A 26436-nucleotide genomic window follows, 5' to 3' on the forward strand; every position below is an offset into this window, starting at 1 on the left:
TCAGGCAAGAAGGACTGGGTTGGGGTAACTCAGGGAGCTTGCAAACTTTGATCTTTTCACAGAAATTTGGAGGGGAAAAGATATTTATAGTATTTGAAACTAAACTGTGAAATCAGCTAACTAGTATCATGAAATGCCTTATGCAGTTTTGAACTACTTTCTAGAGCAACATGTTTTAGAGGGAGGTTAGTAATTAACATTTGCACCTGAATTAGCTGTCTAAAATAGATAGATTTTAACAAAATAGGGACTAGCTCTGTATGCCAGCAAGCAATTAAAATGTCATTAGCGTTTTCACTGCTCACAAAACACACAGACTTTATTCAAAGTATTTTTAAAAAATATTTCAACATCATTTTGGAAAAGGATATATTGTTCTGAAATTTGTATAGAGTTGAATACATAAACATATATTCCTGTACATACATGTCCACACATCATAGATTAAGCCAATGATCTCACTTAAAAACTTCAAGTTGAAATAAATCATCACAATTTCATGGATACTTATTAATCCACAGTATCCGAAGTGCTATGATTTGCTAGTAAAGAACACTTGCACCAAAGGAAAAAATCCCTTTTGCTTCTGGGTAAAGGTTTATGAACAAGAGACCAGTTTTAACTCTCACCAAGAGAGGGCAGTGAAATATCTTACATTACCAGAAGATCCCATACAAGAGCCATATACGTTTATAGCATGCATAATAAGAAATAATGTCTGTAGATATTTAATTTTAATTTCTGTGGAGCGCTCAATTGATGCTGTATTAATTTTAACTAACATCTCCCACCCTTGAGTAAGTGTACTGTTCTGTTTGTAAATGGAAAAAAATAGAGTTTATGGATAAAACTATGAGTCCTTATGAAATAAATTGGGGTTTTTTTTTTCCCATTTTTTCAAGGCAGAATATTAGATAACACCCACCTTTACAGCCAGGTGCATAGCCATGTGTAAGTTATATTTTCAGTTTTAGCTGACTTTTCCAGAATGTGGGGACTTTACCACTTAGCTCTGTCTCTTTCAAAACCCAAAATAGCAACCTAGAGGGCTGCTTTTGTTTCCAGCTCTTAATGATCTTGTTACAGGTAAGTAGCTGTGCTGTGCTGTTCAGGATAATTTATTTTTTTTTTTTTTAGGAAGTCACTATTTCCTTTTTTTTTATAAATTGACTGAGGTTATCTCATGACTTTCAGGTTAGGTTTACACTGTACTACTCCAAAATTTTTTCATTAAAATGTCTGTCATAAGTCTGCTTATTTGTGGTCTCCAAAGGACTGCAACATCTTGAAGTCAACAGCCTCTTGAAAATCTGAGTCTACCTGCTATCCCCACAGTTTGAAAAATACAGCTGTCAAATAGCTAGCATTTTTGCCATTTATGTTTTGTTTGTTTTTTTTCCCATCCAGGTGAACATTACTGTTTTGTCAAGCTAAGATCGCAACCAACATCGCAATATGTAGCCTTTCTATGGATAGATATAGTACGCAAGAAAATATATTGTCTTCTGCAGAAATCTGGCATGTGATTATATACAACTAGATTTGCACTTGCCAAGGCAACTTTCAAAAGATAAAGTAAAAGTGTTAAAAAAAAAGAAAAAAGCAAACAGAGAGGAGAGAAAAATATCACTTCATTTTATCAATAGTCTTTGAAGGGTAAAGAAGTTTTAAGTCCTATTTTTAAAACAGATTTAACTAGACCAGACACTTGTATAAGGGCTTTTCCTGTCTTTGTAAGGTAAATGAAATAAGAAAATACAAAATAAAATAATGATGAGAACAAACATTTCTTTAACAAGGTATCATTCTGTGTTTTCTTTATTGATGTTTTCATTTTCTCTTGCAGAAACAATTTGCCTCAATATGCTAAAGTGGCACAGCAAACTAAAAAGCAGCTTCTAATGACTAATGGATTGAATGGCAATTTAGATGTTTACAAAACTGTTAGAAAAAAAGCTTAAAAAGCTTAGAAGGAATATCCAACCAGAAACAAAATAATTGATCTGTAATATATGTGGAATAAGATGACACAGAACACATTAAACAAATGGGGATGTGGTACACTATCAGAAAAAGATTGGAATTTCTTATAAAAGTTTCCTATCATGTTTGTCCTCATCCCCATCCAAACTGTAAAAGCAGCATAAAAATCTTTACCACAAAATCTGTTTGCTGTGGAATTCAATCCCCTTTGGACTGAACAGAAATGCTTCAGTACATGAGGTTGCTAAAACCATTTGTATTCAGTACATGAATCTCTATTTAATGCAATCTATTCGTGGCCTACAGTCACAAAGCAACATAAAGATTGTATTCTCACGTGATAAGATATCTATCACCTATCTGGTTCTTGTCATGTTTCCTTTCCTGCAGACACAATAAGTGACAAAGCTAAAATCAAGCAGGGTGTAAGGTCTTCAGCAGTAAAGTTAGTAGAGACAGTGGAAAATAACTTTCACATGCCGTTCAGTGAATGACAAGTCTCAAGGCCAAATAGATAAATCAATTTTACTATCCAGAATCAAGTGTGTCAAGAGACTCATTAAAACTTTACTGAAGACCAAACTATATGTGAATTGTTCTAGTCTTTCAAACATATTTGAAAAGGCAATTTGCGAACTAAATATGGGGGAAAAAATGTATCTTAGTCTACATCAGTCTACACTGACCAAAAGGCTGTACTGTAAAACTTTTCTGCTAGCAATCTGACATATGGTCTATCCAAGTAGGTTGGGCTTTGGATAAAATACTTCCATACATCGTTACCATTGTAGAACAGAAAGTCCACCTTATCTGTTCCTTCCTCTTGCAACAGACAGAGATAACATAATAATCCATTCATGTGGCATTTGGTTTTCCAGGTTGTAGCCCCATTCTGTGGTGTTACACTTACCAACTCCCATTACTAGCTAAAATCCACTGTGTTAACAAAACTGCTCTGACACTGAACTGGATCTCCTCTCTAATTCAAAGCTTGAATCAGCTCTTCTATAACCTTTTCTGAGCAGATTTTTTCAGTGCATGCATTTTCCTTTCATGCATTTTATGCAATTGCCTTCATTGCTGTAGCAAAACATGGAAATTCTCAGAATTCTCTTTGCTAATGCAACATTACTTCTGATGTGCTTTGTAATACAAAGCAGGCTCACACAGTCTCCAATGTCTGAAGCAAAACTTGTAATTTGAGTGAACGAAAAAAGGAATGAAGTAGCAACAAACACACACCTAGTAGCAGGGTGGTCCGGGAATGCAAAGCAAGGTAGTTGCTGTAGAGCAAAGATGAATAGGAATACGAAGATAACTTTTAATGTATACAGGTATAGATACGAGGAACAAGAGTTTATAAAACTCTTTAACCATGGTGGCATAAGTGGGATCGATACTCCATTTATGAAATTAATACATATTTTAACAAAATTGCATTAATTTTCACTGTTCCACTGAGTGATAAGTGTGCTTGAATCACGGATATAAGCTATTCCACTAAATCCTAACTAAAATATTTGTTTTCATACTTGGTATATTTATGCCAAGTATTTGTCTCAAGTAATACAATACACAACTTAAAATTAACTGGCTAATGAGATCTCAGAAACGCATACTCAATGGGGAAATCACACATTTTTATCAGCAATTAATAAACTTAGAGAGTTAAGTGTACCCGAGTACTAATTCAGAATACTAATAAGTTTAGAGTACCGAAACGTTTTAGAGTCAAACTGATGCAAATCATCAGTATCAAGGCTTTAAAATATATTATTTTTAAAAGCAATCAAATTATAATGCAAAACCAGTAGAGGTGTATACAAACTTCATGTTGCATGAAAATATGAATATAAACCACTTATTGCTCATTATTAAAGCATTCCATTGGAATGCATACTTTAAATCAGATTATTTATGACCTGTAAGTACATTAATTATTATAAAAGTCCATTAAAAAAAGAAAGTACAAGAAAACAAATCCAGCATTTCAGACTAACAGCTTTATGACCAGACAAGGTGCAGAAGCAGCTTGGTTCAGCACAATGCAGCAAAGATGAGGCTAGACCTCAATTTCAAGGGATACCATGGGGAAGTAAAAACAAGATATCAGAAATACAAAGTAATACAGGTAAAGCAACAGGTAAATGAACTGTAAGCATGCAAAACTGCCCAAGATAATACATATAAAAGGCAGCATGATTAGCACAGGATGAGATAGCAGTAGAGATAACTTTGTCAATATCTGCAATAACATTGGGATCACTCGTGAAACACCGACTGGCCCAGCCATAGCAAAACAACTCTAATTTCTTACTCTAACCATGCTTGGCTCCTAACCTCTGGTTTTGCTTTGACTTCTTTATCCATCTCTCCTAGAGTGAAATGTCAGATAAGCCAATGAAAAAAAAAAGGATTTATCTCCAGGGGTTTAAGGGAGACATTGTTTCCTGTACCATGCACTTTACTCTCAATATACATTTCTGCTGTCTGTGAATACGCTAAAGTTATTATTTATAGCAAATAAGTTAATAGCTTAAATTCAGATATCAATTATTTTTTTTAATGAAGCATACTAGTTTTGATATCTTATGATAAATTTTTCTAAACCAACTCATAAAATGCTTTATGTGTATGACTTAAATTTGAGCTCAAATTTCAACAGAAGACAAAAATATTCTCTCCATAGCTATACTTGAGAGAAAAATTGCCAGGTTTTTCACAGGTTTTGAGAAATGGAGAGTCATAGTATTTGAAGTAATGATGAAACTATTTTCCGACACATATCTCCCACAGGTGCCAGACATTTCTTGACAAACTCTTTAAAACCTAATATTTCGTCCTATTTAGTTAAGAATTTTAAAGCTTACAATTTCATGAAAATATTTTTCAAAAAGAGAGGTTGTATCAAATTAAGTTCATTCTGTCTGCTGAGATGAAAATGTAATGGATTTGAAAGATCCCTTTTTTACTACTTCAGTTGCACATTTAAAAGCAGGAATACGCCATGGCAAGAGTATTTATTATTAATTTTTATTGTAACTTACCCTTTGATTAAGGCATTATATCATAACTCTATAACAGGCAAAAACCTGAGCACTGTAATTTTAAGGTTGAATCATAAAAATCTTTCAACAGTATGAAAGAACTATAAATATTATGAAGTCATTGAAAGCTTCACCATCCTCATCTTTCTTATTTGTAAAGAACATAAAAGGTGCAAGGAGGTGGCTCTTAGCAATTACATAGAACTAACTTTTTATCTCTGGAAATCACTTTTAGGATTCTTTTAATTGCAGGATACAGCTATAACCAGTTTATGGGAAACATATCTCATCATTGCAATAAAAGCAATATTAAGAAAATGACATAACTTCTGAAGTTCTTTCTTCAGATAAGAAATTGAAAAATGATGATTTATGCATAGTAAACTCTGGCATATTTTGAAATAAATGAGATGAGTATATTACCTGAAAACTACAGTATGTTATAAACAATGGTACAGCATCCAAGTTGAAACCACAGGGGCAATTTTCAAACATGACACTTAGTTTCTTATCTGTCTTAATAACACCACAACAAAGAAAGATGTACTGTATTCAGCTGTGTTGTGCTAATAACAGTGGAAAGCAATTTCCAAAATTCAACACATCATTTCTCCTCCTTCTCTTTAGCTAACCATGGTACCCACATGCATTTTCTGGTCCAACTCAAATGTGAGACTCCCCATCAACTCAAGCTGTTGTCCCTAGTGGGCACCACTCTCGTCTGGCCAAGGAACAGTTGACCCTTGGCACTTTGCTAATGTGACTCTTTCTGATGAATTTGGGAGTCTTTAGCAGCTTCATGAATGTTTTCACACACTTGCTTACTGTAAATCTACTCCCACAGCAGTGACAGCTGATGGATATTATATATGGATGGATGGATGGATAGATAGACAGACAGATAGACAGATAGAAGGTATTCTCAGTGGAAATCCACAGGCTTTGCATTTTCATTGAATTAAATTACCAGTTTCCCGATCAGCTTATGACTCTGCTAGCTCCTCTAGATCCCACAGCCTGTAGAGAGAAGACTAAAGGATTACATTTTTGAGTTCTCCTTGCCTTAGTAGAAAGTGGCACTGACTACTCTATGGTAACAGAGGTAAAAGTTTTTGGGTTTATCAGGATTGCCTATCCCACTGTGGGAAAATTCTGTCTACTACTCTCAACAAAATATCATTAAGCATCATACAATGAAATACAGTCTTTCAAAAAAAAAAAAATCTCACAACAAAACTCCCCACACAATACAAAAAACTAAACAAGAAAAAAATCAACTTGCTTTCATCTCTGTAATACATTAATATTCAGTGTGTCACAAGACACGTTTTCATATTTTTCTTCTAATAGCCTAAACTGGAACAAAGATTTTACTGCCAGAGAGCTCTGCCTACTTTAAAACTTGTAACAGCAAAGTTTTGAACAATATGAGCCTGCTAAGCCTTTCAGATGTACCGCAGGGGCTCACTCAACATCCATCAACCTATAAAACAATACTTCTTTTAAGGAGAAGTCACTCAGAAATTCTGCAAAGTAGAAAAAAATTATTGAAAAGTTGGGCCAGATGATCTTTGAAGTCCAATCTGGGATTCAGTATCGTAGGGACACATGCTTGATAGGACATTTCAGGCCATCTAATCATGCCAGTGGTTCTTGAAGAAAAAAACAATTTATCAAATCCTGTGAAATATGTGTAGATCTATTTCCATGTGTTATGGAGTGAAATCTGTTATAACCCCTCCTAAGGCTGTGTATTGAGCTCTTAAATATGATAACTGAACAACACTCTTCTCTACCTTCAAAAGCTAAAGCTAAAGGAACCATTTCCTACTACCATCTCTTTATGCCTTCTGTTAAAAGAAGTAGCCGAAATTTTTAATCACCTCTTTCTGCTGTCTACACAGTTTTCCAATTAGTATTATTTTTTTTTAATAGGATACCCAATTTCCATCCAAATTTGGATGAAAATAGTTAACTTACTGAAGATATAGTCATTATTTCGTACTTCACATGATAAATTAACTACCACAGCCCTCTTTTTTTTTTTTTTGATTAATGGCGCGTTATTACTTCTTCCTACTAGTGGAAGGTATTTTTGAAATAAAGCAATTTTCATCAAATGACAGCTTTGACTGAAAACAAACCAACTCTAAAGAGGAAAACACAAACATTGATAACTTTTGAAAATTTCTCCTGTGAAAGGTATTTAAAATTTATTGAGGATCACCACTTTTATACAAATAATTCCAAATTTAATTGTTTTATTCTATTAGTGTCAAGGGTGATGAACTGCATTCTTGAAGCAGCACTCAGTGACTGCTCTCTTAAATGTGAAGAGAAGCCCTTAATAGGATTTCCAAAATTGCATAGCAGCATTACTGCCTTGAAGGTCAATGAAGCATTAAGCCCATTCTTAAATCACACAGTTTCTCCTATCATTATTCAAAATGCTGGTTTTGAGGCCCTTCAAAGTTTCCAAGCACTTCAGATCTCTGAAATGAGTTACAAAGCTAATTTGCTCTGCTGACATATTTGAGGATAAAATCCAGCATAACTTGCTGGTCAGTTCTGCAGATCCATGTTCACCAGGAGGCTTTGACAGCTACTCAAGCAGAAAAAAAAGTCACATAACCTTTATAAAGGATTTCAAAAGTGGCCCAATCAATCCTACTGAAAACTATAAATGGTTATTAATTACAGATGTCAAGTTTGGAAAATGAAAAGTTATATAATCCCTTGGTCTGGTTGACCTGTGGCCTACTGCAAGCAGATCAATAGGAAGAGAGGAATCCAAAAATGAAGGAAAAATGGCTAACAGATACGAATCAAGTTTCATTTGCTACATTAATCTGATCAACATTGAGATCCAAATTCCCTTCACACTGTAGTTATTAAAAAACTAAGACTATTTTTTGCTAGTCAGAGTTTTTCAGGACAAAAAATCGTTGCTGCAAAAAGAGAAGTTAATGAAGTTCTGTATCATTTGCTCTTATGCCTCTTTTGAAGCACAGAATAATCACACAGGAGCCTCTGTTGTTAGGCACTTGCCTAGCAGCATCAACACAAAACAGGAGTTACTGATAGAGTTCCTAGCTTTTTTATTATTATTATATTTTGACTGATCTTTCTCGAGTTTCCATTGTCATAATAAGATATTAAAGGAAATTAAAAACCCAGCCTTGAAAGTAAAAAATATTTCTCCTGTTCTTTGCTGTTGAGATAATTGTATTTTCAACAGGAGACTGTTAACATGTAACCTCCTATCCCTATGAACAAAAATGAATAAACCCTACGAACCTTATAATTTAAAGCATATAAAACCAATTCATCTTTTTCTAATGAAAGCAACCAGTCAAAATAAGCCATTCCCAATCCACTGCAAGTTTTCAGTAAGAACATTCACATCAGTTTTGACAAGAATGGAAATTCTGAGCAAAAAAGCAAACAGACTCATCCCTGACAAAATTACCAAGGGAAATGCTTCAGAGTACCAAGGTCCTAAGGGGAATTTCAGTTTGACATCAATGCTTCTCTCCAGGGTCTCAGTTGCATTCTTCCCTCCTGCCACCCTGCATTCTCCATTTTTTCCTTTTCCCCTGCAGAGTGCTGCAATTTTTCAGAGGCTTGAAAGATATTTTGCTTGGGTTCAAATTGCACTCCTCTAGCCTCATAAATGTAAAAAAAAAAAGCCATCCTACCTGCTTGCAGAAAACTGGATAAACCTAAATCTTAATGATTTGAGTTGAATTTTAATCCAGGAACTTATCCTTATTATTGTAGACTGAGAATTCTAGAGACCTGTTTGTTTTGTAGCCTGAAATCACTTTTCAGTTTCAGAAGAGGTCTCACTATGTTCGAATACATGAGTGCACTGGAGCTCTGCAGACATATCTGACTGCTGTTTCTAAAGAGAAGTAGTTGAGATAATATGTCTCTATTGCATTGTGTTTGCCTTGGCTTTGTGGGTATTAGTTTGGAGTTTGAGTTCTGAGTGATTTTGCTCATAAACCTTATGAGCTCTCACTTATTACTGGGTGATTTATTCCTGCTCCACAACTGATTAATTCACAGGGAAAATGCTGCTTGCAACAGTGCTGGTAGTAGAAGGTCTGCTCTGCATTTATTAATGATCACTAGAAGAAGGACTTGAACCTCGGTCTTCCATATTACTGTGGCAGCATCCATCAAGACACCAAATCCATCTCTAGCTTCTTTACTTTGCACTTGTTGGGAACACTGAAATACTCAGTCATCTGGACAAACAGCTCCAGATCAGGGTAGGCACCTCAACAGTCCAGCACTAAGATTTAGATTTCCCTCCAGCTCCATTTGATTTAGAGTCCAAAACTTGACAAATTCTCCAGATGGTACACTATTGATTACTTTGAGTCAATCTGTCTTTCTGCAGTCTCAGATTTTAAAAGAAAATACTTTAGTCAAAATAAAGAGAGGGATTTTTTTTTTTTTAACTTCTAAATTGTTTAAAATTTGGGTATATAATTATAGATAGTGGTATTTTTTTCTGTTTTGCGTTAGACTCAAATAAGCAATATATTTGAACTTTAAGCTAAACAAAGCAGTGCAATTTCAAGCAAACCACAGTTCTCTCCTAACACTAGTTTCACTGTGGTACCATGCAAATTTCCAACACTTTTCAGACAAATTAAATTTCACTGAAATTTCACAAATGATTTGCAGAAGCTAGTAGAAAATAAAGAATCGGTCACTGTATCTTTGTCTATTGCATAGCACTAGATAAAGGAAGGAAATGGTACTCTTCAGTGGGTCTACAGATTTAAATACTGTGCTGGACAGGAATAGCAGGTCCAAGTTCACCAAGTTATTTAATTACCTCTTAACCTTTAGTATTAGATAGTTTATTTCATTTCTAGCAGGCTGCTTAGGTATTTAAAGTTCCATTAGAGAAAGTATCATGTTAGTACTGTACCAGATCCATCTCCTCTATCAACACTAGAGGCAAAGCAATTGAACACATCAACATTTATTTTCAATTCACTAGGAAACACACAATCAATAATGTGTATGTAAATTGCATTTCTGTCTTTCAGACACATAATAAATTGTATGTCAACCTTTAGAAACAGCTGAGTAGATTACACAGGAGCTCATCCACGTGTGTTTTGAATGTCCCCAGAGGAGACTCCACAACCCATCTGGGCGGTCTGTTCCAGTGCTCTGTCACCCCCACGGTGGAGCAGTTTTTCTTTATGTTTCTTAGGAACCTCTTATGTTCCAGCTTGTACCTGTTGCCCCTTGTCCTACCAGTAGACATCATTGAGAAGAGTCTGGCTGCATCTTCCTGACACCCTTTGTGTATTTTCCCATCTCTGAACAAATAACACAACTATAGAATGTTTCATGTAACCCTTAATAACCTCAGAAATATAAGCCTGCATGCTTATACACCTCTACAGGAAAGGTTCTGCCATTCACACTGGCAGAAAGAGGAACAACATACCTGTCAAACATTACGGCCAAAAGTCTTCAATTACATTCATACAAAACATTTTGCACTACAGATATTGCTCAGATAAAAATATATAGCTTTTTCTCCTTAAATTCATCAAATTAAGATCTTTTAGGACAGAGTCCTACAATCCTACCAGACAAAGTCAGAGGGCTCAAAGCATCCTCAGGTACCAAGCTGCCCTACCCAGCATTATCAGCTTTTCTGCATGCCCAGGGCTCCATCCTTGCTTCAAGGCATCCTAGGTGTCCTGAATGCAAAGAAACCTTTGACATGGACATACTGGTGCAGAGAGGAAGAGATGTGAGAGCCTTGGGTGCTCTCTCATTCCCCCACTGAGAGAAAATGACAGAAGAGAAATCTTCAGAAGAGAAGAGAAACACACAGGAGGTGACTGTATGCTCACAAGGACATGGAAGCAGAGCAAAATGCACCACCATCTCCAAGTGTCCACAGCTGGTAAGAAAACCAGTGTGGGAACAGGAAGAAAGTCCTCTAAACTTAAAAATGTGTAGCATTGAGCCTTTGAGGGTGAGCCCATTATGAATTACAGGATCACTAGAAGAAACATGAAACACACTTTATTTCCGTAGTGCTGTTTTCTACACTACTAAGACATGAGACAGTACTCTGAGCTATCAACTCCCTTTTGTTCGTTTGTTTGTTGGATGGTTATTCACAGGAATGTCAGCTTTTATTTCAACAGTATAGATAAAAGCATTACACCAAAATTTAAATGTCAAAGAATACACACTAAAATGTCAAATACCAATAGACAAATGCCAACAGAGAAATGTCAGAAATACACCCATGTTTCCCACTGAATATAACTATATCCACACAAAAGCAAGTCACAGCATGATGTGTAAAAGCAGTTTTTCTGTGTTTTTTTTGAGATGGTAACACTGCTGGTGTCAATAAAATCAGTGGCTGGCAGCAATCTGACTCTATTATCCCAAGTACCTGACTCTGGCAACTCATGTAGTCTAAGCAATCCACGGTCTTCAAGGTGCTGGATAGCATTTACAGATTTGATTTCTGGCAAATTCTGCTCCTGAGTTTGCTACTTCATTACTAGATGAAAGACTTAACGCAATGAACCTAAACATGAATGCTTTCTAGGTATGATAGTAACCCATGTGCTTTCTAGCTATGATAGTAGCCCATGGAAGTTGGAGGAGACTTGCAGACAGTTTCTGATAGTTCTATGGCTTCATTTGGCCAATAAAAACAAACACAAACATGAACTTTTGGTGTTTCCTAAACCACTTGCCTTTATGAACCCTAGAAATATTAACCTGTGAACATAAGTGAACTTTTCAGAAGTAAGTAAATTACTCTGGAACTCAAATAGAACTGACTTCAAGCCGAATTTGAACTCTTGAGAAATTCAAGTACATTTAAAAATGTTACCTGCTCTAATGAAAATCAATTAATTGTTCATCATGAAAAAGGAAAAAATCTTTGCACACTTGACTTGACATGAACACTTCAATGGGCCTTTTGTCATGATTTTACCCCTCATTATCTCCTATAAAAGTACCTGGAAACATGTTAATTAGGGAAGATGCATTGGTTTAGAAATTTCAGTAAGTCTGCTAATTGCAGCTGCTTCCACTGTAGTTGAGAAAAATGGATAGGTAGATCTGTAGTCAGGCTGCTATATACATAGAAGTCTGAAGAGCAGTTTAATTAGTGTAGCTAACAAAAAAAATATCTGACTCCTGTTATTATTGTGATTTACTTCCAACCCTAGTGCCTTATACATTATGAAGTAAAGCCTAATCAAAGATACAAAGAGCAAAGCCAACATATAGTATTTTACTTTAAAACTTTTATTTATTTCTGATGTGAATATTTTATAATCCCCACTTTGTTTTTTTAACTTTGTGGTATTGATTATAAAGACTGTATTTATTTTAAATCCTTTTACTATCCAATTTAGTGGGAAAAAAATCCAATATTTCCTTGGAATTATTTTTACAATTATCACATCCTCTCATTATATACAGAAATTTCTTTCTAAAGAAAGTTCCTTTCTCAACACCAGGACTCTTTCTAAAGCTTTATCTGGATCACTGAACGCTAATCAGAAAAAAACAATTGGAACAGATTAAATCTGTTCTTCTCTGGACATTTGAAAACTCAAAGGGTAGACATTTAGTGAAAGCTTCAACAGGAAAATTTTTGTATGAACTTTAAAGTGCTCATCTTTGCAGACGTAAAAAAATACATACTTTTAGTATCTTACTTTTTAAACTTTGTTTTCTCCTGAATAGGGTCTTGTAACGCTGAGTTTCTTCATCAAATCATATTCTGTGCAAATATTCTCTTTGACCAACTTCAGATCTATTTCCTTTCAAAGATAGTGAATGTACATTTGTCCCTGTACTATTTTAAAGGGTAAAAAAACCCTATCTCATTGTTTTGCACAACTTACACATGCCCATCGTCATTAATATATCTTCTTTAAAAGTAAACTGCACCATAGTTGGCAATGTTGACAATATAAATCTGAATTATACCTTTGGAAAAGAGTTAAAAAGGCTAGGAAGTCTTCTCATACTTTTATATTTCCAAGATTTTTTTTTGTGGGTCTCTATCTTCTGGTTTTGAAATGGAGGAACACAATTTAATGCTTTACTCGAGCATTTATCTAGACACATTTGAAGTAAAGAAACAGCCAAAGTCAACTGATTAAACTAAATGAAGATACAGATTTTCCTGGAAAGGACTACCTGGCTGCTCTAAAGAATAAATAGCTCCCTGATGAATAGCATGAAAAATTCATCAAGTCAAAATATGATGAAAAAGACAAAATTTATAGGAGAAGGAATAGAGACACATCCCATGTTCTAGTTGGAGTCTGGTCAGACTTTTCAAACTCATCTCCAAATATCAACAAGTTCTAGTTCTATTTAGATTCCAAAGCATCTCTCAGGATCTCTGCTCAAGGTGACATAGCTATTGGCACGTGTGTATGTTAAGATTGACAACAGATGAAAGAGCAGGAATGGAATAACAATTCCAATGAATAGCAGAGGATAAATTCCAAGAGTTTAGAGACACTTTTAACTTCTTATTTATCTCTCTCTTCTTTCAGAGCACTTATCTGTTACTGCAGAAGGTAAGGAGACAAATGATGTACTTCATCATATAGTGACACTGACACAAAGAACCAGTTTACATATATTAAGATAACTTCCTCCAGATTTGCTTTCAGAAAATCACTTCAGATTCCTTGCATATAAAACCCAGTGTAATCTAATACATCAAAGCAAGAGATCTTGGTATCATCTTTCAGGAAGTCAGTCTTTGAAGGAGAGTTGCTCTTCAACAAGCCTATTCGCCTTTTATTTTCTTAAGAGGTACCATATGATTTTTGCTACTTTTACTGTTGCCATCCCAGATGGGCAGTTGTCCAAAGTTAAAGATATGTACTGCAAATAGAGGCCTACTTCCATCATTCCATACACATGACTTAATTTTTTTTATGGACTAGCAAAATTGAAATATCAGGAAAAAGTAATTTTGCTGGATATGTATGTGTTCTCAAACAATCTAGGTGCAAGTATTTGGACTGTGTTTCAAAGGTGAACACATACCATTACACTTACTCAGTAAAAGTTAACTTCTACTAAAACATTGTGTCCTTATTTCCTAAAGACAAGAGATTACAAAAATTTTGTCTGTTATAGACAAAACAGATTTTTCTCTTTCTGTACCTATGCAGCATCCCACTTTGACCATAAGCACCAAGTGTGAAAGGGAGTGCTCAAAATGTCATTCAATGTAAAGTTTTCTATTTTAGAAATTAGTTGCAAGGGTTCCAAAACAACCAAAAAAAGCTTTCACTAGTCTTCTGGGGTGGTCAGCCAGCAGCCTAACACATTCTGTATTACAAGCACCTTGATCAACATAACCTACTTCAAGGCATCTTTGCAATAATGAAAGAGTTTGGTATTCAGAAGTTCAAGACTTTCTTATTTTTTATTCCTCTCAGTGGTACACAATGACATATTTTCTGTCATCAAACATTTTTCAATTAACATGAAACACAAGAAAGATTTTTTAAAAGATCAGTGAAAATAGTCCCAAGACTAGTAAAAATAGTCTCTATGTAGTCTCACCTTGCGGATGCCTCTGCCAAGATCTTCTCCATAATTTGTCCCCAAGATTTCAAAATGCACATTGGGATTCCCTCCATTTTCTGCAAATTCTAGCTCTCCAGTCAGGCCATTCACTCCACCCTATTGAAAAAAAAAGGAGAATTAAGTAAAAACTCAGGAGTAGACAATTGTAACAACATGTTGTCTCTCTGAGGGATTTGTGCACTAACTATGTAGAATGCATGCACAGCTACCAGAATTAGGACAATTCTCCAAAGACCACATTTCCTAAAATTCTGAAGCATAAATTGTTGCTGCATCATTCAACTTCTTCACAACAAAATCAAACTCAGCAATGTTAAGCAGATGCAATACAAGTAATAATCTTACTTTTAGTGCATTTGCACTCCAATTTATGGTTTTTAACCCATCAGTAGATGTGTATAGATATTCTATCCTGATTAAGAAAAAAAAAAAAAAAACACCCTAATTTTAGTGGAAACAAAAGTAAGGATTAATATATCTAAGCAAGTTCACAAAATGGAGCCGCTTCCTTATTCAGTCCCTCTCCAAAAAAAAAAAAAAAGTTTCTTTCCCGAAAGAGACTTCCACATAAGATTAGGTTGAACTTTGGTTAAAGTAAGGTGGTTTTTTTGACACCAATCTAAGTGATCTGCGCAAATGAAGAGGGGCTTGTCTAGCAGAATATAGTAATTTTCCTGTTTTCCTCTACAATCCTCCTCTGCTACTAAGAATGTATGAGAAAAGCAACAATGTAGCATAATTTCAAGCTTGCTTTTACAGAATTAAACACTAAAGATGAAAGTGAGTATTTACTCTAGAGAATCAGAGTTTAAAGTGCTACACATGCTACAGAAATACTCAAAATGTATTCCAGGTTTAATTTAACATGACACACGTTGCATCTTTGTAGAACTGTGCTGATCTGAACTGTAAAATCAACAGAGCCAGATGAAATGCCTATAATGACAATCTTTATAAAAAAATGTCTTCAGTTTCCAGATTCAGCAAATGAAAAGATGTTTAACCCACTACCTCAAAAAAACTTGAACATATTAAGAAAAAAATCTACTCCGGTGTAAAATCATATGAAAAACATAGCTTTTCTTCAAAGCACAAGGCAAGTGTTTTGCAACAGAGATTGTTTGTTTTCTTTTTTTTAAAGGAAAATAAACATTTGTGATGTAAGCTACCAAACTAAGCACATGAACCTTGCTAAATCATGATTTCAAAAGCTCTAGTTTCACATCTTTGGTTTGGAGAAAAATGCAGGAAAGAGTACAAAATTTGTACTGTCATTGCAGTTTACTCATCATTTTATAAAATATTAAAATGATGATAATAAAATAAAAAAAGTTGATCATTGAGGTAATACCTTTAAAACTTACTAGAGACTACTATTATCAGGTAATTACACATAAATATTTTATGAACTGTCATTTTCTGTTAAAAACAAAATAATACTTCACGTATATAAATATTTTTTTCTAGTTTTTTAAATGAGATACTAGAATAAAAAAAAAAAAAGAAAAAAGAATATCCTGATTAAAGTTACATCTCTACTGTCTTTGCAGGAAGACTTCAGGTCATTTCGCCCTCAATGACAGCCAGCCAGGCAATTCTGATGCAGGTTGCTATGGTTAGCATGACACTGAAGTTACTTATTAGCTTGAACACAATCCTGTAATAATTATACCTTCACGGCTTTTAGACTGCAGTTAGCACACCTCTGGCTGGTTCAGAGTAAAGATAAACTGAGCTCATGTTTACCTGCAAAATCATTTGAACATATCCTTAGGTAAATAAATTTCACAAATATAAATCTTTTCTGATACATTTGACTGCGTCCTATTCAGAACCCAAAAATAAAAACCTATTCTGCATACCTTTATACTCATATGGTCTCATCTAATTATTTTTTATTAATTAAGCCAGAATTTCAAGATACATATATATGACTTAGAAATGCCTGCAAAGCAACACAGATGTGCAAGGCTTGGAAACTCCATCTGGTTCCCAAAAGCCTCCATCTGGCTGAGTTGCCGTCCCTGTTCCTACTCCCACACCACTGACCCCTTACCATATACCACTTTTATTACACTTCATATTTCTTAGATTACCTTCTAAAACCTTCCCCTCTCTCTGTGAGCCTGAGGTAGGTTATGTTGGGTTTCTGTGGAGATAATTTTATTCAGTAACAGGGAGAAGAGTCTGCAGTGTTGGCACCCATAAGTTCTTGGAACTACCTTTGTCTCTGAGTTGGATCCATCTCTGGTCTGTCTGGGTCAATACAGTACCTCTGAGATTAAGAAGGGGAATCTGCAGTAGGAGGATGAGGTGGAAGAAGTGGGACAAGATGGAATCAGCCACATGAGACTCATAGTCAGTGATGCAGGAGAGGAGACTGCTGGACTGGAGACCCTCCTGCAGGCTGTTTCCCTGAGACCCATGAAGGGAAATCGTGGGACAAAGTCAACAGCAGCTCCAGGAAGTCCTCATGCCAGGGAGGATGCTCGTGCCCGGCGGGGCAAGAGACTGGGGAGGTAGCCATAGAGCAGACTGGTCTCGGCCGAGGGTTAGCCGCAGAGAAGACCCATACAGGAGGTGGAGAGGGCCTGCAGTCCCCAGGATGAATGCACTTTGGATTGGTCTATGCAGGGATGCTTGGCATGTGAGGGACCCTGAGCTGGAGCAGGGAGTAGTTGGCAATGAGTCTACCTGCCCTGAGGCAAGACAAGTGGCAGAAGCCATCAGAACAGGACTGAATGCACCTGTCATTCCCTCCTCCCCTAAGCTGCTGACAGGTGAGGAGGGAAAGAGGGTAAGGTGGAGAGGGTAAGGTGGTCAGAAAGGGCTGGTCATACTCTTCATCATCATCCCACTCTGTTGTTTTCTGTTTATTATGTTTTTGGTGGGCAGATGATTAAATTAGTTTTGTTTTCTTTCCCAAGTCGAGTAGCCCTCTCTGTTTTTCCTGAGTCTGTAATTGGTGAGGGAGACCTCCTTGTCCTTGGGGATTTTCATAAGGCCTTCTGTTACTTTTTTCTTCCCCATCCCTCCATGGAGTGGGGTGGGGATGGGAAAGTGAGCAGTTGGCTGCGTGGTCCTTGTGCCCAGCTGGGCCTAAAACCACAACATAGGTAAAGTATGAAAATTAATCAATTAGAGACGATCTGAGCTGTGCTATGATTTCAAGTGAGCCATAAACAAGGTCTGGAAAAAAGAAAGGGAAAATTGTGGAAAAAAACAGACAAGAAACAAAGTATTCTACAACAAAAAAGTAAATCTGTTAACACAGATGCTTTGAACAGCAGAAAGTGTTTTCTGCTTTACTTATTTTGTGAAAAAGTAGTTATAAACTTGGAACTTCCAATATAGAAATTTAAAGTGACTTTGTTTACCAGATTAAGACTCTTTCAAATAATTTGTGGGATATGAAGATGGAATAATTTCTAAAATATGAGACACCAATTAAAAATTTTAGTCAACAGTTTTTAATAATCTTTGTCCTTATTTGAACAAATATGATAAAAAAGTAATTTGAAGAAGCAATTCGTCTCAGTTACATTTGAAGTAATTAAATTCACTCTTTCAGAAAACACAGAATTCTTTGGAAATCCATGGCCCCTAACATATTGTACAGGTTAACAGACTTACCTACCATATTTTGGAATTGAATCTCTACCCAAAACCATTGTGTAAGTTTATTTACCTTGATTTCTAAATGACTGCAAAAGTTGGGGCAAGATACAAACTGTAAATATGTTAGTAATATGTAAATATGTTGCCTAAAAGCCAGTGGTAACCACATTATTTCTTCTCATTCATCTGTTTCAGCAATTTTATCATTCTTTAACAATTTCATGCAAGAGTATCTTTTATTAGAGCTTTCTTTCCTAGACTGTGTAGATCTGCAAATAGTATAATAAGACCCCAGATTAGATGGAAATGCTCCTGGCTTGGAAAGAGCAGAGGCAGAAAGACAAAACAGTGAAAATGACCATATAAAACAACAATACTAAATCTGATAAGAGACTTCTTGGAGGTTCCTGATGCCTCTGCCCTACCTGAGAGCTACCTTGAAGGGCCCGCAAGCCAGGCAATCCTGTTATTGCTCTCTAGTAGCCCTCATTGTCACACATAGCCTTTTTAAAATGGATATATGAGTCTGTTTTATAGCTTCTGGCTGATGGATTTGGACAGCATGTTGCCTAGGGAGAGTTTCAGGATATTGCTCCTAGTTTCTGAATAGTCTTTTAGAGTAAGGGTCCCTCTAAATCAATTACTTAATTTATGGTACGTGTTTTATCCCTCTGCTTAATGCATAGTGGAAAAAGATGACAGAGGAAATGGCCATCTGTATGATAGCTACTGATTCAGTAACTTCCTGATGAGATTTTTCCAAGTTATTTTAGCGTGAATTATGATAACAGGTGAGAGTAAAACATTTTTTTCAATCCATTTGACTTACAGAAACAATGCTATTTGGGGAAAAATGAAGACACATTTATTATCTACTCTTAAACTCCTCTAAGGTTGAGCTGCAACCATGCAATTTCCTGACACATTTAAAACTAAAGAATGAAATGTCAGTTGTTAGGACAAAAATGTTTTACTCACATTTCTGATCCCTGCTCTGGGCTTTACAGAGCTGTTGTAAAGCCTGGCAATATAGTTAGAGCCTACTTGAGTTCCATCTAGACTGGCAAGATAAACTATAGTTTATATATGCTCAGGCACTACTGTACTCTAAGTCTCTGAAGAAAGCAGTGAGAACCTTACTTGGGAATGTCAGCTAGCCAATCTTCAGTTATAAATTACTGTACTTGCTCTCACAATCTCTTGTTCCTGGTCAAATTTCCTCTCTTTTTTAAAATATAGTTATGCTCAGACAGTAGCTATTTTGCGATTAAGGAAAAAAACTGTGGTTACAGGCAGAAAAATAATGCTGTAAGTATAAAATACAAGTTTCACATTTGATTCTTTTAAAAACACAACATTGAAAACAGACCAATTTTGGCTGCTAGTGAAGAGAGTCCAATCAACTACCTGGAAAACAATTTAGCATCTTTTTCACATATCGCCACTGAACATCACTGACATTTTTGAGACTAGAGCTAGTTGACAATTGCACCTATGATTCATGAAATAGCATGAGGTACAGCTCATTTTCCACAAAGGAATAGGCTTTCTGTTGCTGCTAACACTAAAAGTTTGATGTTTGTCAGTGTGCTAAACAAATGTGACTGGGAAGAGATCAGGTAAGTGTGAGAGAAGATATATGCAGTAACTTGGTGTCATTTTTCTGAGTTGATCCTCTGTATAATCCTACTTACATTTATTTTCAGGCTATTTGGGAAGATTAATTTTTCCAACAGTAGAATTATTTTCTAGTAATACTTATTTCTCTCACTATGAAATAGCTTTACTGAGAAATAAACAAGTGAACACGCATTTGGGGATAGTTCCTATTACAGAAGCGAACTTAGAACCAATTGCTAGAGCTGGGCAAATTAATTACAAAGACTGTATTTCCTGTGAATTTAGCTATTTATTTAGTTCCAGAATAGGTAGAAATGGATATTAATGGATTTTAATAATTGTAGTGGGCTTAAAAATGGGTTTTTTTGGGCTTTGTCCGATCAACTGAATTCACATGGAAATAAATCAACTTTTGAATTTATTTGTAGAAACAGTAATGCAGGAATCAAATGTTTAACATTGATAAGTAACAGAAGAAAATAAGGAATGATTCAGTCAGCTATTTTGTCATTTCAAGAAATATTTGAAACTCTAATTCCCAGTCATTACCTTCTGTTCATTAATTGTAAAGAGACCAACTTATCTACCACCAATAGTTTTCCTATTTTTAACAGGAGCTGCTGCAGGTAAAACATCAACTTCCTTATCTCTTATACTCTTCAGCATGTAGTTTTATAGATATTTCCCATCTCTCTTCCTATTTTCCCTCCAGAAATCAAAGAAACTCCCTCAACAGCTAAAACACTGATAGATATTCCTGTTTCTGGATATCTAATTCTGGAAGACAAGTATTCTTTTAGAAAAGTTTCCTCTAGAATGATGTTTTCCTGCTTTTTTAGCAGTAAGAGCTCAGCTGTGGGCAGCAGTAGATAGTAACACCAGTTCAACTTTTCTGTATCCAGAAGAACAGCTGCTTCAGTTGCTAGTCTTCTACTAAGACAGGTAGGCTGGAATTAGGCATCTCTTCCTTAGTGCTGTCTCCCCTGCCACCATACTTTGCTACAATGCAAAACCCACTGAAACTACATTGAGGTGAGAGAAAATCTGGGAAAAGATAGTGAATTCCAGCTCTGTGATATAGGCTGCTATGAAGGTAAGGAGATTTCAGAATGTGTCTTCACTTGGAAGTATAACAATATCTTCTTGTCATATGTTATTATGCACTACATCTTTGAAACAGTGGTGATTTCAAAATGGAAATGCAGTACCTTCTATTCTGAAATTATTTAAATACTTCATAGTAACTTTCTCCAGTTTTCTTTCAAAATTAAGGAAATCTGGATAGTTTTTATTTTTTTTTTTTTTCAGTTGGTTTTAGGGTATGTTCCAAGACAACAAGAGAGAAAATATGTTTAAAGAAAAAAAAAAGATGGAAAATGTGAACATTCTCAAGAAAAGAGATGAAGTGTTTTTAATTTTTCCTTTCATTACTTTTAAATTTTCCTGGGGTTTTTTGATATTTCATCAGACATTCATCGATGTCTACTTTAAAATTTTAAATGTATACAGTTGTGATCCTGAAGTTTTTCTACTCAAGTCCTTCAGTGAAGCAACAGGAATGTAGACCACAAAACTGAAGCAGAATTCCTTTCTTGTGCAATTCCAGCTCTCCGCTGCAATCTTTAGCTTTTTTCTGCCTAGGGATTGAAATAGTACAGACATACACACAGAGGAAATGCCTGTATATAATTTTGGATTAAATTTCTACTGCAATTTTAGCGTGTAACTTCTAGACATTTATCTCTGTCAGCACAACAAGGTTTAAGGAGTATTTGAGTTATTTAATTTACACCAATAAAATGGCTTTTTATCGAAGCCATCTCATTCAAAGAGTAGAAAAATCTCAAAGCAATAGGACATAACTCTGGTTATCTGCAGAAGACAGGTATTTCCTTGGCATTTGATTAATTTTTAAGCAAGCTAATCACAGCCCTGGAATTGCCACTTGCTCCTGCCTTATTGAATGCTTTCACATTTCTGCTGGCAAGTTTGTTCATGTTTCAGGGTTAAGAGCTACTTCAGTGCAGCCCTTCTGCACTGAAATGGTCACAGAGGAGGTTTTTTTATTAATCACATAATTTTAGGAAGTGAGAACTGGAAGAAGAGGAACTGGGTGTCTAGGACCATGTAACAAAGAATGGAGTAAAGTCTTTGATATGCTAAGAGATGAATTTGTGGTAAGAAATAACATAAAGGATGTTTATGTAGGAGAAGAGGATCAGTCTCACATCCACAAACAACACATGTGACCAAATAATCTGAATGCAAAACAGTCATCAGCTCTTTCCATGGTGGAATACTTCTAAATTTAGAGATGCTAGTAGGGCTACCAGAATTTGCCTGAAATTGTAGATCAGATAGTAAATTCAAATCAAAGTGAGTATTTTGACTTTTCCAGCTCAGACATCCTATTTGTAGTAAGCAGAAAAAGCTTTTAGTTTATAAATGAAAAAGTGCACAATATTATTTACAAAATGCAAGTTGCGAATAAAAGTTCCAGAACCAAATGTGAATTTCAAATTGCTCTAGTAGGTTAAGAGCAATACAGTCGAGAGTCTCTTAAAGCCATATCCTGCCCTTGAAATAAGAAATGTGTCCTGGATTATCCTTGCAGTCTCATGACTTCAAACTATTAGAGTGGAAACTGGAGACAGCCACCAAAGAAAGCCTTGAACTATTATTTTGGAGCTCGTGCAGATTGACCTGGGGCTAGGGAAAAAATAAGCAATGTTCACAGGAGCCTTACCATTTGCCTGCATCATCATAATTTCGGATGTAGTTAAAAACCTAACGCAGAATGACAACTTCTTGAAATACCATGATATTTTAAATTATTTTTTATGTATTTTTGATGAAAGTCATAAATAAAGCATGATTTAAATTTTGTTGGGTTGTTTTTTTACCATCCTGGTGAGTTTTTAGTATTTACAACATAGATACTAACAGCATTTTAAATGTAAGTGTACATTACCAAGAAGTACATGCAGACAAAAGAGAAGGCGATTTTAGGAAAGTGTAGTGATTTAGCCCTGGCTGGGTGCTAGATGCCCACCAAGTTGTTCTATCACTCCCCCTCCTAAACTGGATAGGGGAGAGAGAAATGTAACAAGAGGTTTGTGAGTCAAGAGAAGGACAGGGAGATGTCAATAACATAAGGAGACTGAACAAAATAACTTAGAGGGGAAACTACTAAACTATGCATACTTTGCCTAATTACTGACCCAGAAGGCTCTGATAATTGTCTCTGAAATCTGCAGAGGCTGTAAACATCATGAAGAAAGGGAATAACTAAGAAAAAATATCTTTGAAGATGGAAGAACAGGAAAAGCATCTTGAGCATGCATAAGCATGAGTAAGGTATGAAATACTAATCACAGGGAAGCAGTGAGAGCTTAATATTGGATAAAGCACTGTAGAGACTGTTACAGGGATCAGTTCTGCAATCAGAGGATATAGACTAGATGAATCAGGTTTTTCCTCACTCTCATTTCTATTATTTCACTATATTAATGTCAATAGCAGTGCAACAGCAAATGCCACAGAACATTACCTAAGTCTAATTCTGCAACCCTTTTTTTTTCTTTTAAAAATAAAATAATAAGTTTATCTGCTTTATCTCCTAACCTGGGACACTTTTTCAGTAAGATATTACTTACACTTCAAAATGCTACTAGTTTGGTAGCTTTGTTAAACAAAGTCATTGACTTCATTTCAAATATGCATATTACGACATGGAAAAAAACCCAAAACAGTTACAGACTATTTTCATTCAGAAACTGTAAATATATGAAAACTATTCCTCTGAAAAGACACTGGTACTAGCAAGAATAGTATGCACATCAGAAAAATACTGCCTATTGTAAGTATTTTAGAAATCAAAGACAAGGAAATACAGGGAAAAGGCACCTTCTTGATGGTTTCCAACATCGAACGCCCTCCTTGCCAGGGTTTAGAGTTCTTCCTGATGCAGGTGAGGCTGGCCATGCTGTGCCATTTCCTGTCCTCCAGCTTCTTATGAAAGGCATTTGCCAACAGGAGAACAGTGTCATATATATACAAGTTTGAAATCTGCAAAGACATTAAAAGGGAAGAATTAGCATGTTGTTTGTGGTTTCTTACTAGCAGTCAGTATTTATCATTTGTTTTGCCTCACCCATAATCTTCTGATAATTAAACGGCTTAATTGGTATGAAGAAGAAATTTACTGTAAGGGTCAAAAAGTCCTATCTTTGCCTCTGGTAAAATCTGCAGCTAGGGGCTGTCATGGTACAAGTGATTTGCAGCAACAACCTACACGCATGTGAAGTACAGGCAGTCCAATCACTGGCACAGCTCCACTTGCAGGATTTAAAGATCTATTTGTGAATGTAAACAGATTTGCTTTTATTTTTAACCAGTTGCCTGCAGCTTTCAATTTTTCCAGTCACCAGAAATTCAAATAAATTCTCTTCAAGATTGTTTTGTTCTTTTTCCTAACAGAAACTGAAAATTTAAAAGTGTAGTTTTGTTCCTGATTTTTGCAGTCAATTTTGACTCAGAAAATTTCTGGAATGAAATAAGACACAATCTTGTTGCATGTCAATTCTGCAATTTATAGTCAGAGTATTTGGCAATGGGTTTTAATTCCTTGTAGGACAAAACTCTTACTGAGGAAAGGAGTATACGTTTCACTGCGAGCATAGTTACACACATACAGTGTGATGGAGTTTTACCTTGGCATCAGAGAGAGAATAGTCAAACTTAAGAAATTTTTTGTGTGCCAGTTCCACATACCCATCTATTATTACTATGTATGTACTTTTAAATATACAAAGTCACATGTGAAAGATACAATTCAATGTAAAAGAACAGCAGCTCAGAATTCATGAACATTTCTGAAACAATTTATGATATAGCTTTATTTCAATCATTTCTATCCTCAAATGGCAGGAACATTTAAGTTATCAACAGTATCATAAAGAGCAATCTCAGCTCTCCTGAAGTTCTCAGGAACAGAATAGAATCTAATAATTTTGCTTGGAAAAAACTCAAAGATCATCAGTTCCAACCACTAACCTCACACTGCCAAGACCACCACTAAACCTTGTCCCTCAGCACCTCAGCTTTGCACCTTTAAAATATCATAGAATCATAGAATCGTTTCACCTGGAAGAGATCTTTAAGATCATAGAGTCCAGCCTTTGTCCTAGTTCTATGAACCACTAGACCATCTCCCTAAGTGCAACATCCAAACATCTCTGACTCTACTACCTTCCTGGACAGCCTGTTCCAGTATTTAACAACCCTTTCAGTGAAAAAGTTCTTCCTAATATCCAATCTGAACAACCCCTGGTGCAACTTGAGCCCATTTCGTCTTGCCCTGTTACTTGTTACCTGTGAGAAAAGACTAATCCCCACCTCACTACAACATTCTTTCAGGTAATTGTAGAAAGTGATCATGTCTCTCCTCAGTGTCCTCTTCTCCAGGCTAAACATTGCCAATTCTCTCAGCTGCTACTCCAGACCCTTCACCGGTTTCGTTGGCCTTCTTTGGACACTGTCCAGTACCTCAGTGTCTGTTTTGTAGTCAAGGGTACAAGTGCAGGACCTGGCACTTGGACTTGTTGAGCTTCATACAATTGACCCTGGCCTCTTGGTCCCTCCTGTCCAGGTCCCCCTGAAGAGCTTTCCTATTCTCAAGCAGATCTATGCTTCCACCCAGCTTCATATCATCAGCAAACTTAAGGCTCACTCAATCCCCTCATCCAAGCCATTGCTAAAGATATTAAATAGAACAGGCCTCAGCACTGAGCCCTGGCGAACATCACTGGCAACTGGCCACCAACTGGATTTAATTCCATTCACTACAACTCTTTGGATCCAGTCATCCAGACAGTTTTCCACCAAATACAGACTAGGTCCATCCAAGCCACAGGCAGTCAGTTTCTCCAGGAGGATGCTGTGGGAGACTGTGTTAAAGGTTTTAGTAAAGTCCAGGTAGACCACATCCACAGTGTTCCCAACACCTACTAAGCCCATCACCTTGTTGTAGATGAAGTTAGTAAAGAAAAACCTGCATAAAGCCATGTTGACCGGGTCTGAACCCTTGTTTATCCTGTATATGCCTCAGGATGGCACTCAGGATAATCTGTTCCATAACATTCCCCAGCACTGAGGTCAGACTGACAGGCCTGTAGTTCCCAGGATCCTGGAATGAGTCAGGACTGCTGATAGATGATGGAAAGTGGCCTGGCAAGCACGTCTGCCAGCTCCCTCAGCACTCTTGTGTTGACCTAATCTGGCCCCTTAGACTCGTGTGTGTTCAGGTTGAGCAGCAGGTCACACACCATTTCTTCATGGATTATGAGGGCTTAATTCTCTCCTGTGTTCTTGTCTTCTTCTGGCTCAGGGGCACACTGAAGACTTAGGCAAAGGCAGTGTTAAGTACCTTAGTGTTTTCCTTATCCTTGGTCACTAAGCTTCCTCCCGTATCCATTAAAGGATGGAGATTCTTCCCAGCCCTCCTTTTGTTGCTCATGTATTCACA

General features: G+C 36.1%; 1 protein-coding gene across 2 annotated transcripts in view; it reads right to left on the reverse strand.

Moving 5' to 3' along the window:
- The window catches only part of GRID2 (glutamate ionotropic receptor delta type subunit 2), a 737077-nt gene that overhangs the window by 207733 nt on the left and 502908 nt on the right, over nucleotides 1–26436 (reverse strand). For both annotated transcript variants that reach the window (XM_061992861.1, XM_061992860.1), the window contains 2 exons: nucleotides 23817–23978; nucleotides 14649–14768 (listed from right to left, as the gene is read on the reverse strand). In XM_061992861.1, the coding sequence (XP_061848845.1) occupies nucleotides 14649–14768; nucleotides 23817–23978 (282 nt within the window). The remainder of the gene's footprint in view (nucleotides 1–14648; nucleotides 14769–23816; nucleotides 23979–26436) is intronic.

Source organism: Colius striatus, chromosome 3 (assembly GCF_028858725.1).
Source record: "Colius striatus isolate bColStr4 chromosome 3, bColStr4.1.hap1, whole genome shotgun sequence".
Taxonomy (NCBI): Eukaryota; Metazoa; Chordata; class Aves; order Coliiformes; family Coliidae; genus Colius; species Colius striatus.